Genomic DNA, 18,153 nt, shown 5'->3' on the forward strand with positions numbered 1-18,153 from the left:
TGATAACATTTTGGGTCCTATTACAATATTAATACTTCCATGTCACATCACTAATTAAATAGCAATATTTGAAGAAGCTCCATGGGTTTACTACCTAAAAATATTACTAAAAGTGGTAAAATGCATTAATAGTGAACCTTCCAAAAGAGCAATTAAATACTCACAAAGATAAGCCTGTTTGACACAAAACTAGAAATTAATCCAAATTTTAAAACTCCTTGCTGGTAACCCATCACCATAGTAACTTGAACCTACCCCTCTAGTTTCACATATGATATTCTCTATTAGTAGCAATAAGAAACTGCTAATTATGTTTGAACAAGTATAAAATCATGGTTGGCTCTCCACAGGTGAATAAAAACATCAGGCCACAGTACCATACCAGGAAGTACAGAATATTCCATGCCTTGTCTAACAAAGACTTCATACTCAAAGAAGATGTTTCCCCAGACTAATGGACGCTCTGTGCAGACTGGTGCGGACAGGTCCAAGTTCACTCTGCCTTACTCTATATTACCTCCGATCTGTGAGCTGGATCAGCACTTCAGCATGCCGTCACTCTCAGCAAACCTGCTGAGAAGCAGGGTGTATTATCTTGGGCACAGCCACATAAACCACACTTCTTTAGTTTTCAAGTAATGGGCTGAGTGTGTCCACTCCTGTCTGCACAGAGGAACCGTGAGTGTTCCATCACCCGCCCAAGATCCCTCGGAAGTGCTGGTGCTCACTGAGAGCCAAACACCTGACCTTCAAGCACTCTTGCAGAAGGCTGACAAGAAATCAACGGTGGAGTGAGAATCCATCGAGAAGCCAAAGGCGAGGCCCTAAGTAGACCACCCATAACACACCGACCCACCGTGCCCGGCTACAAGTTCTGGAAGGGATGGGAGCTAGCTGTAGCCGCTACCTGAAGGAATGGCGATGCGTGAATTCACACAAGCCAAATTAGCAGTCCCTCTAGAGCACATTAGAGCAGAAACTATTTTACTGCCAGAGAGCGGGAGAAGAGCACTACTTGAAGTGGAAGAAAAATCCCAAACACCACCAAAATCCAACCAAAAACCCCACGATCAGGAATACCCGACTATACGGGAAGCAGACTCCAGCTCGACCACCGCCTGACGGCACGGCCCCGGGCACACGGCGCCTCCGGGCGTTCGCCCCGCCCCTCCTCGGGGAGCCCCGGACCGCCCCCGGCCGCGCACCGAGCGCCGAGCTGCGCGGGAGCGCGGCCCTTCCCCGCCGCTGCGCTCCGCAGGCCCAGCGCGCCCGGGGCCCGGCCGCCGCGGGCCGGGGGAAGGGAACACGGGGACCCGCCCCGCCTCCCCACCCCACCCCACCTCACCTCCGCGCCCGCGGCCGCCCCGCCGCACTCACCTGCTCCTTGCGCTGCCGAGCCGCTCCCCGCCGCCTCCTCCGCCGCCGCCCGGGGCGGAGAGGGTGGGAGGGGGCGAGGGGGGGGTCCGTCCTCCCGGGCCTGAGCGCGGAGCGGCGCGGGCAGGAGGGGGAGGAGCGCGCGGAGCGGCGCGCGCCCCCGCGGACCCGCCGCTCCCGCCCCGCGCGCCGGGACAGCCGTCGGGGGAGCGCCGCCGCCGCCACCGCCTCCGCGCGCCCTTCCCGGCGGCCCTCGCGCCGCCCGCGCCGCCGCCGATGATGACGGCGATGACGGCAGCGGTGACGTCGCAGGTGGGAGGGCGGCGGCGGGAAGGGCGGAAGCGGCGCCGCCGCCATCTTGGGGAGGGCGGGGCGGGCCCCGGCTCCGCCCGCGGGGCGGGGCAATGGGGCGCGAGTGCCGTGGGGAGCGGCTGAGGGAGCCGGGCTGTTCAGCCTAGAGGGGGCTCGGCGTGACCTTATCGCTCCCTGCGGTCACCTGACGGGAGATTTAGCCAGGCCTTCTCCTTGGCAGCAAGTTACAGGATGAGAAGACCCGGTATTAAGCTGCACCAGTGGAGATTCAAGTTGTACATTAGGAATGCAATTCTTCACAAAAGGGATGATTAAACATTGGAATGGAAGCCTAGGGAGGTGGTGGAATCACTATACCGGGTGGTGTTTAAGAAAATACTGCACATGACACTCAGTGCCCTGGTCTCATTGACAGGGTGGTGTTGGATTGTACCTTGGACTCAATGATCTCAGAGGTCTTTCCCGATCTCAATGAATCTGTGTTTCCATGAGCTTCAAGTACAGCAGGTTGCTCAGAGCTTCATCCAACCTGTCCATAAATGTTTCCAGGGATGGGAAACATTCCACCACCCCTCTGCGCAATCTGTGCCAGTGCCACACCACCCTTACTGTAAAAAAACCTTCTTTCTTAGTCTAAACCTGCCCAGTTTTGTTTTAAAACCATTGCCCCTTGTCCCGTCACCTTACAGAGCCTTCAGGCCAGAGCTGTGCTGCGACAAGCCCTTGGCTGCCGGGTGAATGGGCTCGGCTAGTTGCAGTGGAGCAGCCTCTGGGTGCTGCCGCTTGGTGGTTTGGCCACTTGTGCTCCTCGATTGCTGTGACCACCCTTCCTCTTTCACAGGGGATGTGGTAAGTAGGGCTGTTCTCTTGTAATGAAATCCTACAATAACACAAATTACCTAAATGGGGGAATCTCTTCTATGGATGGAGTCTGCCAAGTGTGCCCTGTGTCAGAGACCCTTTCATCTGAAGTTCCCACTACCTAGTGGGACATACGTGCTTTTTTTCCCCTTACACTGTGCTCTCTCTATTACTCTTGTGGTGCAGTGAGCTACCATTGTAGATATAGGTATATAAGTATGGCTGAAAAAAACTGATGTGTTTTAAAATACAGGGGGTACAGTCATTCTAGAGTTTTGCCTATGTAGAAAGAAGTTTAATAAAGGAGCAAGCTTGTTTTTTATTACATTTTCATAAGTAACTAGCTGCAGTCATGCTGGAATAAATTATATTCAACATCACAAATTTTGCAGAACGTGCTGAGCTATCTCTTTGACAGCAGAAAGTGCTTCTAAGCAAGTTGGCTTGATTTCTCGAGGAGGAAGCAAAAATCCGTAAGTTCCTGTGTCCCGAAGCTCAAAGGTAAAAGAATATTTAATGCCAAGATCATAAGCCCAGTCGTCAGATCCTCCAGGAGCTAAATCTATGTGAGGAAGGGAAAATAGAAAAATTGCCTGAAACCATAACTTTTTCTATTCAAAAGCTTTCTTCTGATGCTAGCAAGGATATACTGTCTTGCCTTTCATTACAGTAAAGTCATACTTACAGATTGTTTGTGCACCAGCACCAGGTCTGTAAGTTTTCCAAGTTGTCCTCTTTATAGCTTTAGCTGCTTTCTGTGCCAGACTTTCCTGAAATTAAACAAAACATGACCTTTAAGGTTAAAAACCATTACCTTTAAGGCCTTGTGACAACAGATAAAATGTGCACAGTTAGAATTTACTTACAGTGTGCTCAGGATTTCACATAAAAATAATCACATAATCATATAAAAGGTCCTAGAAAACCCACTAAATGTGATAAAAGTTTTCAGCATATGCCCATGCTACAGATGGCATTCCTGCTGTAGACAGATAAAAAGTATGGATGGGATCTTATCCCCACTTCTGGCAATAAATTCTTGTCAAACCATTTGTTCTCATTCATCTCATATTTTTTTTATTTTCTGCCACAGTACTTGAGTCACTCTTTAATTAAGTAATATTGACAAATATGGCAGTAAAATATTTTAATTGAGACAACCCTGCTCTTAAACCATGAAGAAGACTGAAATGCCCATAAATAATCAGTGCACCTCTCTCTGCTTTACAGGGAAAGAGTAACTGTTCTGTTTTGAACTCCATTGTTTTCAGTGAGAGTTTGTGCTGTGTTATTTGGTGGTTCAAGAAAGTAAAATTCTATATATACAGGATATATTTTCCATCCTACCACTAAGACAATTTTAAATAAGTATCCCTAGCAAAAGCCTTAATAAAAGTAGTAAGTATCCACCAGAATACCTCATTGCTTAGGTATGTAAAAGGTGTTTTAGTGTAACGTACCCAATTAATTTTACAGTTTATATAAACCATAAAACATAATGAAGAATTTGCACATATGTATCTTTTCAAGACGTCCAGAACAACAGGACTCTGCTCTTCTAGCATCAGCTTCAACATGTTAAGTGTTGTTGATGTGTAATCAATCTGGAATAAATATTTTCATTTTTCTGTAGCCTTCAGAAGCAGCTTGCTGACTTACACACTACTAGACCAGCCCAGACTTTTTAAAGTTGTTAAGGACATCAAGAAAAATGTAATTTCCTAATTCTTGATCTTCACAGCATAGTGATTCCCTCATTACAAGATTGACCAAGATGGTGAATAGTTCTGAGATAAGTGTGAAACTTCTGGAGGTGGGAAGACTTACCAGCTCTTCATGGTCCTTGCTTTTGTTCATAGTGTAAGAATATGGAAACAACACCAACTGGGAGTAGGAGTGCATGGTTATGTAGGCTTTAATGGTGTCCTTGTGGTCTCTGACAAAGCGAGCCACTGCTTTTACTTCAGGCTCAGATTCTGGGTAGGGTCCACAGTATATCTCCTGGCATTCAGAGTGAGATGCTCCTGGACCTTTAAAAAAAAAAAATGCAGTTTTACTCCTTTATTTCTTCACTTCTGCATTTCTGTTCATGAAAAATGTAAGAGTATGAAATGAGAGCAGAGTATGATGCTAATACACAAGAAATCATGGAAACTTGCATCCATGTAGAAATCTCTGCAAGCCTAGCAGGATTTCTCACCTACTGTGCTCTTACAAACAATCAAGGAGAAGATGTAGGGAAAAAGCATTCAAAGACTGGATAAAAAATCTTAGAGGAGAGGATGAATATTCTTCATTTAAAATCATCACATGTTTGAGAGATCACATCTTAAAATCTAGAAGAACTATAGGAAGAAGGTAATCCTACATTATTATTTAATTTTGTGGGAAAGCAAACTCCCAATGGGAAGCTGAGGAAACAAATGAAAATTTTTAAGAAAAATTGACACTGGAACAAATGATCAAGACGACAAATAGGATTCACCACTTCTGTCTTCAGAATAAGACCAAATAACTTTCTGGAAGCGTTCAAGATCTTTACAGGGGAAAAATGCATGTTTTTCTTGATACAACAGCTGTGGATGGTTTGGCAGTGGTCTAGAATGACTGAAATACATTTAGGAATTTAGTGTCAGCACTGAGTGAAGTCAGATCTGATCGATAGGGTAACATTTTAAGGCAGCTATTCTGCAGACTATGGACAAAACTTGACAAGTACTAAAGTGCCTGCCATAATTTAATATAGTCTTCATAAGAATCACTAAGGACCAAAAAAATCTTGGTCAGCTAGGCATTATGGAAGGATCACTGAGCTGATCAGTTGGTATACCACAGTGGAGCATCTACTCAGCTGGATAGTGCAGCAGGCCTTGGGTGACATGGCAAGGGCCACCTCTTCCCTCTTTCTTTCTTCCCACCTACAGCCACCCCAGGTGTGTCATGGTGTGATGCAAGGGGCTCTGTTGTGCTGGGAAGAGGTTATTCCATGGTGTGTCATCTGGGGATGAAAAATCCTGAGTCCCAGAAGGAATTATCTAAAGCTGGGAAAGATTTCACTGGTTCATAATAGATACTCAGCTACATTTGTCTTTGTACTAACTTCATGGAACAGTAGATGAAAATGTTTTCAAAATCAAAAATTGTAATGGCCAAAAGCAGGGGTTCAATAGGAAGAAAATTATATCCTACCACACCAGTGTGCATCAAAATTCCTGTTCATGTCAGTACCAATGCACTTGCTGTTACCGTGCGAGGAGCGGCTTTTTCTCCACAGACGATTCTATGGAAAGAGACACACAAGCCATGTTCAGGGAAAAAATGCTGAAAAAGTCAATGCACCACCTCCCTGGTTAGTTAAATGTGACTTCTCATGTGCACCTCTACAGTCCTGTGCTAGTGAAGACCACGGAAGATTCTAAAACAGTCTGCTTGCTAGTAAGGCTGGGTGATAAAAGGAAGTGTTGGGTAGAATCCGAAGTGATCACATTCTGATTTCCATGGAATTTGGATTGTGGAAGGAGGGCAGGAGACATACTGTTTGGCTAGGTATGTGAGTTTAGCAGTACAAATCCAACTTTCTGTGAGGAAGGATACAGAAATTCCAAGTACAGAATAAGTTTGGGATGTGAAGTTCCAGGATGATAACTATGCCCTAACCATGCACAATGATAATTCCCATAAACAGCAAATCAGTACCTTGAACAACCTTTCAAAAAAGGTTTACATACAGAGGGGTGGCTCCATGTGTATTCGTAGCCATCCACGTTTATCACAGGCATGATGTAGAAATCAAAGTGCTCCAGAAGTCTTGTCATGGTCCGATCTCTCTCACGCACATGGATTGCCTTTAAAGCACAGGGGAAACATATTAAAAGCACTTGTGATTGTTATTTTTCTTACCTTCCTGCAATGGTACCTGGTGGTATGTGTAAAATAATTGTGTAATTATCAGAGCAGTCTACCTGAGTCTGATAAAGTTCATCATGTCATGGAAATGGTTAAACAGCAAAGAAGCTCTCTGCTCAGAAGCACCACAGGTTAAAATTGATACAGCCAGTCAGAGACACTGCAGTCCTTTAGTGTTAGTGGGTGGTCATGAGACAGAAATGAAGCCTATTAATAGGAAGGTTTGAGCTTTTGCTGCCTGTGTAAGTAATAGAAACCTTCCCTCCTGCCCAAAATACAGCAAGCTCCAAAATAACAAGTAATATTTCAAATGGCTGCTGTACATAACATTATTTATTCTGGTTGCATTGTGAGTTTAGTGCAACTGTATGACAAGAGTCAGTATGATCTACATTGCTAATTTTGCCTCACAGCTTCTTTTGAGGGCATTAGGGATACCGAACCTGGTTGTTGGTCCATGACAAAGAAATAAATTTTAATCTAGATGAGTCGGTTTGTTACTATTAGAGTAGACTAAGTCCTTCATCATCCTTGTTTTATCTTTATGCCTTACTTAGATCACCTTTTTTCATTTTAAATCCTTCCTAGTTATCCTCAGGCAATGGGCTTCCTCTGACTAAATGAGAAATGTCAATCTTTGTACAATCTTAACGACAAAATTAAATTATAATAAGTGGACCCATTATAAAGAATGCCTAGGATTTGCTAGGGAGAGCTGATGATTTTAGTGCATGTGTGCAGATATGTATTAATGTCAGATTTTAAAACATTGCTTCATGAAGAGATACAGAAACAAAATTTGAATTTAAACCACACAAATTAGATCAAAGGAATGGAGAACCTAAATGTTCAGCTTGTTACTTCTGAAAAATGCTGCAGGGACATGTCACTGGCAAAATGACAGCACAGCTGGTAATTATTTGGAGCAGCATGAAAAGGGCAAATGCATTTCTATTCAGTGGAACCTTGCAAGCTGGGATTATCAGTGGGTCACAAGGTCCATTCAGCTGTATCTATCCCTAATTCCTGCAATATCCTTTCAAATGTTTTAGGCATTGAGATTTTATAGTTGTGACTGATAGCAAAAATAAATACATTTATTTTTTTATTATTATCATAATCAACCACATTATTTAGTTCCATCATGACCAAAACATAATTCACATTTCAAGGACTTGTCTATGTTGTTTCTCTGACTATAGTACTGGTGACTGAAGTCCAGTGTCATATGGTTTATTTTTACTGTGAACTTTTCTTTTGTGAAAAAGTAATAATAAATAAATATCTCAGAACATTAACTGAGCAAAATGGGCAACTTTGTCTGGGCCAAAAAGGCCTCAGAAGCCTTTTCCTGGTCCATACCAGGGACTGGGTCAGCAGCTCAGCATAGGGAGTTAAGAGATGCTTTCAGTTCAAAGAAGACCCAGGCAATCTATTTTATAATCCAGTTGTAAAGGGTGGATGTTGTTTCTTTTGGTGCACCTTTGTTCCCTCTCCTGAGCAGTGTCAATAATAAAGATACTAAAGATAGATGTGCCTATTTGTCTGTGGCCACATATCAAGGCTGGTTGATCTAAGCCTGTCCCATCAGTGATTAATCCACAGGCTCAACCCATCAGTGATCTTCATGACCATGAACAGGTACTACAGCTGGGTGTTGTTGGTCATGTTCTGGAGGTCTGACATGAGGGTGTCACTAGCAAGGGTAATACCTTCAGAAGAAGTTTGCTTATGTGGTTATTCTCTGCAAATCCAGAAAAAAAAAAAAAAAAAAAAAAAAAGGAACAGAAATAAAGAACATGGAATCAGGAGGAGCAGTAGCACAGAGGGTAATGCATCACAGCCAGTGGATTGCTGGTGTGGAGCTGTGCCATATCTGGAGCAGGTAAATGTGGGGTACCTGTGGCTCTAGGAAGGCATGTAGAGAAGAGCCAAGGGTTGTAGGACAGCTTGAGCTCACCCTGTGTATCTTCTGACCTGCTCCAGGCAGTGCCAGTTGCAGTAACATGGACACAAGTCACCATGTGCTGCGTGACTCAGAGCCAAGACCACTCCAGCAGTCCACGCGGCAGTACAGACATGGCCCTAGTAGATTACCAAACACTGGTACTTTTTCTTGCATGCCCTCTCCATCCCTGACCGTTCATAACAATAAATGCCTCTGTTGAACTTGCTGCACATACTTTGAGGTTTCTTTCATATTTAATAATACATTTGAGCTCCTTTGCATTTGCTCCTAATACCTTTTTTTCACATGTACTCTTATCTACTGACACGCACACACACACACACATACACGCACACTGCTATGCTTGCAGTTTAGACATAAATATAATGTGTTGGTCTTGTGGGAGTAAATTGATTAAGGCTTTATGGATCCTACAATGCAATTGGACAAAGGTAAATGGCATCAAGATCTTTTGCTTTGCTTTGAAAACAGTAATCAGATGTGGTTATGTACTCACATGACCTGTGAACCACAGGCAAAAAGCAGGAGAAATCCATTCTCTAGCGTGGATACCACAGTCAATCCATATGGCATTTTTTGATTTTTCCTTGCTTTTAGAAATCTGACAAAAGAGAGAGTGTGTTCAAATGTCACCACTGTAAAGGGTACCACATAAAAGTGGAAGTGAAAAGGTAACCAAGATGGAAGAAGCATCTGTCTTGTAAGGAGAGCTCAGACTGATCCTGGGCCAGGATGCAGCCTTTGGCTAGGTTTGCATACAGTCAGAGCCATTCAGGCTGCTTGCAAAGTCCTAACACAGGCACCAAGAGGACAGCAAGAGCTGAGGTCAGATGAGTCTTCCATCAGCTGTGCAGGGCAACAAACTAGATTGGCTTCATCATCAACAGAGGAGGGCATCCACTATGCCAGTATTTCATGCCTTTGCATGATGGCATAGATGTGGTAACTTCCTTGTGACCCAGAGAGGAGCCTAATCTGGTCAAATGCATTTGCAACAGTAACGCATCTTACTAGAACAATTTGGGACTTCTAAAAATCACAAAAAATAAGAATGTAGGTAATAGATTTAAAGAAATGTTCTGGCCAAACCCCATCATTTGCTTACAGTAGTACTTGGAAAGTTTTTGCAGTAAGTCACAGGTGTACCTTCAGAACATAAAGCGGCCGCTTTTCATAGGATGATCCAATATATATTTTCTGGAGGAGATCAGAGTGGACTTGCACTACTGCCTCCATCCAATGATATATCTGCAAGGATGAAGTTAGTAAGTGGATTTTCTTTTTATTGTTTTGCTTCCTCCCTGAAAGTAGTCTAGATTTAAATTCATCCTACTTCCCAAAATTTTTATCTGATGAGAAAGAAAAACTAATAATTTAACCCACCTACCACATGCCTGACTCTAATTTTTGTTAAAACCAGCAGTAAAATGCAGCCACAACACAGTCCAAATGTAGCCCTGAAATTCCTGTTTAGTTATATTTGGTTCAATTGTTATTGATTTCATGTTTTAAATATTTACATGTTTGTTTTGTGACTTCATTTTGCTTCTGTATTTACTGTCTTTGAACCACAGTTTGAGGCAATACATGTATGAGAGATTTTGTCTGGTGCTTCTTTCTATCTCTATGAAAACGTTACAATAAAAAGAAATCTTAATTGTTGTGCAATACAGTGGTAATTATTAACTGCTGATGATTTAGTTCCCTTTATATCCATTCTCAACTGTGAGATAAATTTCACCCTTTGCATCTACACATGCTCAAAACAAAACCAGCTTACTTCTTTCATTGAATGGTAGTTTTCATAGTATGAGGAAGATCCACGAGCATTGACTGTGTCATTGGCAGTCTGTTTTTCAATAATTCCTTGAACATCTCCCAGCAAGACTCTGAATAACAAAGGAAGAGCACAACCGCCTGTTAAATAAATGACAAACGATTTTACAGAATCATTCATGACAACAAATAAAAAATACATACTTGTGTTGGATGGTCAGTTGCCTTAACTGAGCTTTTATGCTATTTATGTTGGATGCCCTGACATAGAAATGGACTTCTTTGCCCTTCTGGATGTTTTCAACCACAACTGGTTGCCAGAGAATGACCTACAAAGTTTTCAAAAACATTTTATTTTTTTTACTGAGGAAAGAAAAAGTATTCTTACTATCATTTAATAAGCATTTTGAAAATAATCAAAGCATATGTTTTCAATTTAAGAGACCACTCATAACAAGCTGTTTAATGTTCCTTGTGATGTGTAGCATTCTGCTACTTCTGGAAGTGAAATGTGTGTATTTAAGAAAAGTTTATAATGACTTCTGCACAGAAATTCATAAATCAAGAACAAAGACAAGAACATAACATTTTCTGAGATAGTATTTCTAGTATAATAGATATATTTAGTTGGTTATTATGTTACATGTTTTCAAGTGTGCTGAGAGTTATTTTCCCTGAGGGTATTTGGAGAATTAATGAAGATCAGACCAGGCTTTGTAGTTATTGTAATCTTTGATGACTTTGATCAGGGAAGAAATAAGTGCCAGAAGGGGTTTGAATATAAGTCAAGTTGAAGAAGTAATACAGAGATTAGAAATTGGAGAAAAGTAAGAAAATTAGTTTGTTCTTGGTAAAATTAAATATTTTACAATAATAAAATCAGAAGCCAGCATATTCAATAAAAGACTGAAGCCTCAGAACCAATAATACAAAAAGACCTGGGGATTACAGTTAATAGTAAATTAGGCATAAATTTAGAGTGTGAAAAAAGTCAGCATAATTCTTGGGTGCATTTTTAGGGTATCATACAGCACGAAGTCACCAGACAATAGGGCTTATTTTTTTCCTTTATGGTTCAGTTGCACAAGGACTATTGCTTGAACAATAAATGGTAAACATTAAAATTGGTTGGGAGGTACTGTCTGTGCCTACCCTTTCCCTTTCCCTTTCCCTTTCCCTTTCCCTTTCCCTTTCCCTTTCCCTTTCCCTTTCCCTTTGCCATTCCTGTTCTGTTTTTTTTCTTTTAGATTCCCCAGTTTATAGTAATAGAAACAAATTGTCTGGTTTATAATCCATGAAAAATGTTTCATTTGCATATTCCCATAAAGGACTTGGAAGAAAATACCACAAGCCCTCTTTGCATTGAATGTTCTGCAGTTCTTCCTGACTTCTTGGTGCTTCTGTGTACAGAAAGTGAAGAATCACAGTAATAAAAAAAAGATGGAGGAGTGGAGATTTATATTGGTACAGAAAAAGAGATGTAAATGTGACTTGACTTCTGAAGGTAGAAAACAGCAAGGAAGGTTATCAAGACGTTTCTGAGAACTTAAAATAATGATTAGAACATGCTAGCAGGGACAGCAGAAGGATTTTAGGGTGGGCGTAAAATGAATAGGAGCCAAGAAAGACAGAGAAAGACTGGGCATAGACACCTTTGAAAGCTCTCAGTCATATGAAACCCATCTTCAATCATCCTGTAAATTATGTTGATTGAAAGAATGGTTACACCTTTGTTGCAGTGTTGACTTCAAACTGGGAGGGTATGATTGGGCAAGAAAAGAGATGTCTCCATTTAATTAAATACTCCTCTATATGATGAAAGATAGAAGTAATAATAATACAAAAATATTATTTAAGATATTTTTATCTTCTAGATGCTACCTTTAAAAAAATACCACAAAAACCCAGTCCTGACCTTCAAAGGTGTGCAAGCCATATATAAGTCATGATCACACTGGTTAAAAGTGCTGAGGTTCTCTAGCAAATATATTTCTACTTACTGTGTGTTGGTATTTTCTGAGTTTTGCAGTGCCTTAATACACAAAATCAATTGCAGAAATATAAAGTTTTATATAATTCATTACTGAAACATTATGTAAACACATGTAAATCATAAGGTAGTGAGAAATTAAAATCAAGCATTTCCTGAGCTGATGTATTAAAACAAATTAATGAAAGTGGGCTAGATCTTTCTTGTGAGGGAGAAGCAGTATTAGGGCACTTGGGGGGAAAATTTGGCCTAGAGTTCAGAGCCAGAATAATCTGTTTACCTCAGTGGTGTTCAGTAAATCCTGAAGAGCTTCAACTTGTTCATTGGTTTGTGGGAGAGCCCACAAAACTTCATCCCTGAAAAACAAGGGTATTTAGGTAAAGCACAGGTACTTGGAGCAGCTCCAGTTCATGCAAAAGGGAAGAAGCAGGCTTGGCCTCTCTCATCTTCCCTGGCTTGTGTGCCATGAACTCAAAGACACTCCAATAGTGAAGATGCTGAATCTGGTTCCAGCCTCTGCATCTACTAATCAGTAAAATCCATGCAAGAGATGGTGCAGGGCTTTGGTAACCAATATTTACTGTTGAACACTGAGATTGCTCCTGGAAGCTGGTACCAGCACTACAGCCACCAGCTCCAGCTAATCTACAGCACAGCAGCAGCAGTTGAAAACCAGATGAGAACAGGAAGATGGCTCTCCTATTGTGCCCTGAGCTTCTTGGTCACCATTCAGCAGAGACATCAGCCCTCCCAGTCTGCCAAAAGCCCTCACAGGTTTGGCAAAAAACAGACATGATGTTTTCTAGATGTGCATTACTACTTCAGTCAAGCTTTTCTGGTGTCCTTATTTATGTTCCTCTGCTGGTTTTGTTTCAGATGGTCTGTACCACTGTCTTCCCCATCTTTCCCCAGTAAATTCTATTCCCCTTCTATTTGAAAACCATGGTTTGGACATGCTGTACATGACATGGTGCTTCCCAGCTACTCCATGCCTGATGCCACTGTTGGTGACAGAAGTGAAATTCAGAAAAAACAGCACTCTGCATTGAGTCCTGATCATCAGTGCCCTGCAAGTCATGTAGTTAAGAATTGCATTGTATAGGTAATTAAAATAATTTGTGTGTGTAGAAGAAGGAGACTCAGGGAATATCAGAACCCTCTTTCCATTTCCTGGTGGAGGTGGCTCTCAGCCATTTAATCACGTGGAACTGGAGGCACTGTATAAACCAGGCATGATCAAAGTCCCTGCCAGCCCTGTCTGCAAAGGCTGTCCTGAAGAGAAAACAAGCAGGGCTCTCAAAACTAGGGTTTTCAAGCAGCATAACATGATTGTCACAGCTTGTTGCTGTGACTGATTTCAAGCAGAAACCTGACAGCATCTGGCAACCAGGTGATTCATCTTTACTTTTAGCCAGGCTCCAAGCAATCACTGTTGTTTCTCATGCAGAACCAACAACACGCCAACCCTATTTTTGCCTCCACCATCATTTGACAGAACATCAAAAACCAATCAGGAATAGGCAAGGTGGGCGGTTTGCCTATTTCTTTAGTGCACTCTGAAGTGTGTGTTTGAGGCTACTTTAAAAATTGATGTCTTCTTATAGCTGAGGTAGTCTTTTCACACAGGAGCCAAAAAAAGGCTTGCTGCATCTGGTTCCATTGCATGATTCCCACAGCCTGAGAGCACCATAATGGGGAAGCTGATGTGTATTTGTACCCCACCATTTGTTGCACAAATTTTTTGTCCAAGTGTGGTAAGTACTGAACGGTTGTTACAATTCCTCCCTAGCTCTCGTGATAAGACCTGAATACTCTGAATAAGCTGATCAGAATTCTGCCCCTGCACTTCAGTGTAGCAAGTATTAACAGCCAAAACTGTAGTTGTTGCCCCTCTCAACTGCTCTGCTTTTCTTTGGCATTGTACCCTCTTTCATCTGTCTTTTTTCCCATTCTTTGTAGAAAACACCCAGACAAAAAATTTTAATTATAAACCCTTATTACCAAGCTCAGAATCAGGCCTCAATCCCTAGTTTCTTTGCCCTGCCTGCTGCCCCTGGACAGGTGGACCTGGTCATCTCAAATTCACCTCTTTTCTTTGTGTTCTCCTGCCCTCTTCCCTGATTGCTTTCAGTTTGCCCTTGAAAAGAGCCTTCTCATTCCTTTTTCCAGTGTTCTGCCAGAGACCCACTGAGCTCTGTCCCTGTTTCCCATATATTTTTCCTTTCTGTTTTACCTCTTGGTAGAAATCCAGCTGCCATCCCCACACTACCTTACTCAGATCTTACCCTATAAGTTACATTTCTGCTAATCTTAGGTGGGCTTGATGTCTTCATATGAGCTAGGCACTATCTTAATAAAGAAACAGGCACCCTAGGGGTTGTGTTAACCTGAGCTAATTTAGATGTGTGTGCTAACCTGAAATTAATTGCCCTATAAATACACTTATTTTTGCCTACTAGCTGTACAGAAAGATGAAGGGGACTTATTCCTACACAAAGCTGTGTAAAAATTCATCTGATCAGATAAATCTCATTATTTTAGCCATTTTCATAACGGGCTGGGGCGATTAGGCTCCTGCTTTCTAGTGGGGATCACCATATTCTTCTTTAAGAGTCAGATATTCAGTGTTCTATTTAAACATGAAATAAATAAATCTTCAAATAGCACAGAACAGCATTGTTCCACTGAATTCACCTAAACCCACATTTGTTTCCCCCTACTTTAATCCTCACACTTCCATAGCAATCCACAACAAAATATGATTGCATCACAAAGGGAGAGGAAAAGCATGAACTCAATGGTGGTCATCTTTCACAAGTCTGCAGAGTGGTGCAAAATCACAGAAGGGATACGAGAAATAATTCACATTTTATTTGTGTAGATATTTTAATTCTGGGAGTAGGTTGTATTTAATCCTAAATTGTTCAGCTTTGCTTAAAATCACCACATGAGGAACTTATCCTTTTAGTTCTACTTATTAAAACATTTCAGGTTTTTAAACCAGTGGTACAGGCAGAAAATAAAAGCACTTTGCCTGTCTTCATCTCTGACATATGTTCTCATGTTTTAAGAAAGCATTTGGTTTCAGGGCATTTCTGAAGTTTATCAATACGTAACAATAAAGCTGCTTCTGAAACATTGTACAAATACCAAATGGTTATTCAGGAATGATTTATGCCTGGAAAAAACATCATAAAAGCTGCTTTGGAAAGAAAACAGATTGGTAGCACTTTCTGAAATGGTTTCTCTTTCTACCTCAAGAAGTAATTCATTTAAGATCTTGTTTTAAGGCAAATGAAGCAAATTATTTTTCCTATTAAGTTTCAAAATACCCTTTATTGGCATTCAAAAGTACTGAATGAACAGAATTGATTTGCACTTAGACTGAAAAGAGTAGTCTTAATATGATTAAAAACATAGGATTTATGGATGCAAAGAAGACTTAAAATAATTTCATTTCCCCTACCATCTTTATGTTAAATTGAACCACATATCCAATTACAAGAGCAATAAATATATGTCAGCCTTTGACAAATGTTTTCTCATACAACTCAGAATTATTTTGCATCAATGCTTTCCCACCCACTACACTCTAGAATGCCCAGTAGCATCAGTAGATCTTTACCTTGGAATAGTGAAGACATACTTCTCTGGAACCAAGATAAAAAAGGTGAAAAAGAGCAAGTAAAACTTCATCTTCATGTCATTCACAACAAAACCAAATGCAATAGGAAAGCCAAGGGTTCAGGACCCACATTATTGATTTTAAAAATGTTATTTAAAGAGTAGTTAAAATTTAATATTGCTTCTCACTTCAACCCCAAGCTCCTGGTGGCTAAGTCAATATGACAAAGCTCCCTGGGGAGGTGCTGCTCACACTGATGTCGTCCATGTACGAGAGGATAAAATACATTTTGAACATTTTCATATTGACAAATCACTTTGTCATTTCAGCCTTTTATTTTATTGCAGCTACAAACCACAGACATAAGATTGGACAACAAGCACAAAGCTTTTGTAATCCTCTAGTATTTCTGGTGGTCCAGCAGCATGCTGTGCATCCAGCTCTCTTATAAGACATCACAGTCAAGCATGAATCTGGTTCAAAGCAGTGGGAATGAGGTTAAGTCCAAACAGAAAAACTCTGATCAGGAAACCTTCTTTTCCTAGCATTTGCTAGCAGAGAAAACAAGGAGCAAGTGAGACATATGTTTTTTAGTGTTTTGTCATCCATGTATTTTCCTTATGGATGTCATAAGGATTACTTTTCAAGAAAAAGTACAAGTGACTCTTCATCTCATTATTACTAATTTTTGCATGCCCCCAAGATTGGCTTCTCGTTTCTCTATCCACAGTTATCTGTACAGGACATGCTGAAAAGCTTTGTGAATTTGGCATGTCGAGAATAGATAATCTTCATTTCTGTTCCATGCTTGAACATGGAGCTAAAGTTGGTCCAGATGAGAGACAATTCTCCACCTAAGCAGGCAGCCAGGCCTTTGGAAGTCAAACACAGTCCTGGGTTTTTTTATTTGGTTGGTTGGTTTTTTGGTTTGTTTTGGTTTTGTTGTAAATTTTATTTTTGTTTTGTTTTTTTGGGTTTTTGTTTTGTTTTGTTTTAATTGTTTCAGAAGGGCAGTCCTGTCCTAAGAAACCGGACAGCTGAGTTTTAGGTGGCTGAAGTCAACAGAGGTGAATCATGCTCTCCAGTGGGTACACTGGGGTTAATGTCTTTGTGAAAATACACCAATACTGAAAATCCCCAAACTGGAGTTGAGCACAAACCAGACACCAAAAGGAAAGGCAAAGAAAGGCTTATGGGAAGTGATGCCTTACCTACACTTTTAGTTCTTATTTTATCTTTTTAGATATTGTTCAAACAAACAGGAAGTTCTGATAAAGTACAGAGGCCATTCCCAGCAAGGGCAGTGGGCAGCACTCTGTCAGAAGGGTTGATTTTTAAACCAGTGGTTCAGATGCTCTTTCCTCACACAGGCGAAAGGAAGCTGTCAAATAAAAATAAAATACGGGATACAAAACTTGCTCATTCAGACACTATTTCATGTGGAATTGTTTCATGCACAGATATGAAGAAAAATTTAATCTGCTGAGCTAGATTTAACAGAAGAGATTGAAAAGCTGATGGAGTTGGGTTGCTCTTATTGAAGGAAAGGAAAAGGTCATATCTGTACATGTCTTAGGGTGTTAATTAAGTGGGAAAAGGGAACATTTTCTACTGTCTACCCAAGAAGAGAGTTTTAGACAAATGATAGTTGTAGGACTTTTTTTAGTGTTGGTTGTTCTTCCAGGAGATTCTCCAGTTTATTGCAAAGTGACTGTTCACACAGTGTTTGAAAGCTACTGGTTTCCTACTTGCTTTTTGGTTTCTGGAATGCAAAGGAAATATTTCATTCAAAAAAAAAGGAAAAAAAAAAAAAAGGTGTTTGAGGAAACTCTACCTGCAGCAGTAAATCTTTTAATAGCCTTTGAGGACTTCTTAGAATCTGAGAAGTATTTCCCAGATTATCAGGAAAGAAAAATGCAGTCTTAAAAAACACTGTGAAGTGCAACAGTAAAAATAATTGAGTTAATAAAAACATTTAGTTTTGAGAATTTTAACTGTTGCTTGATATTTTTGTAAGGCATTTTAATTATTTTATTGAAAATTAACTTGAATTTCTACAGATTGTTTTTAAAACCTGGAGGAAAAAAAGACTCAATTTAGAAACTCTTGCAAGATGAGGTTTTAGTTGAATTTGAGGAGATTTGACATCCTCCTTTCTTGAACAAATCTATTTTTCTCTAATTGGGAAATTCATCAAAACTGATCATTTCCAGCAACCCTTTTTGCTTCTGCTGACTCAGCATCACCTGGTGAAGAGCTGCTTGGTCAAAAATTCTGTCAGAGTTCAAAGATTTTGTTGCACTTGGATTAATTATTCCTTCTCACTGGGTAGTCCATGGG

At 40.8% G+C, this 18,153-nt stretch overlaps 2 protein-coding genes across 5 annotated transcripts in view; both read right to left on the reverse strand.

The window, feature by feature from the left end:
- ZC3H13 (zinc finger CCCH-type containing 13) overlaps positions 1-1,503 on the reverse strand; it is a 45,445-nt gene extending 43,942 nt beyond the window's left edge. For 2 of the 4 annotated variants that reach the window (XM_021528455.3, XM_021528453.3), the window contains exon 1: positions 1,378-1,476. The gene's annotated coding sequence lies outside the window, so the exon portion shown is untranslated. Of the gene's footprint in view, positions 1-1,377 lie in introns of all 4 variants that reach the window. The other 2 variants (XM_077781397.1, XM_021528454.3) reach the window with 2 other exon arrangements.
- A 1,317-nt stretch (positions 1,504-2,820) lies between these two features.
- Positions 2,821-15,923, reverse strand: CPB2 (carboxypeptidase B2). The gene is made up of 11 exons (XM_021528452.2): positions 15,814-15,923; positions 12,469-12,544; positions 10,403-10,527; positions 10,203-10,311; positions 9,569-9,670; positions 8,919-9,023; positions 6,276-6,392; positions 5,737-5,827; positions 4,375-4,577; positions 3,233-3,317; positions 2,821-3,109 (listed from the first exon to the last, which is right to left on the reverse strand). The coding sequence occupies exons 1-11, from the start codon at positions 15,888-15,890 to the stop codon at positions 2,925-2,927; spliced, it is 1,275 nt and encodes a 424-aa protein (XP_021384127.1). The 5' UTR covers positions 15,891-15,923; the 3' UTR covers positions 2,821-2,924.
- Positions 15,924-18,153: the final 2,230 nt, after the last annotated feature.

The sequence above is a fragment of the Lonchura striata genome, chromosome 2 (assembly GCF_046129695.1).
Source record: "Lonchura striata isolate bLonStr1 chromosome 2, bLonStr1.mat, whole genome shotgun sequence".
NCBI lineage: Eukaryota > Metazoa > Chordata > Aves > Passeriformes > Estrildidae > Lonchura > Lonchura striata.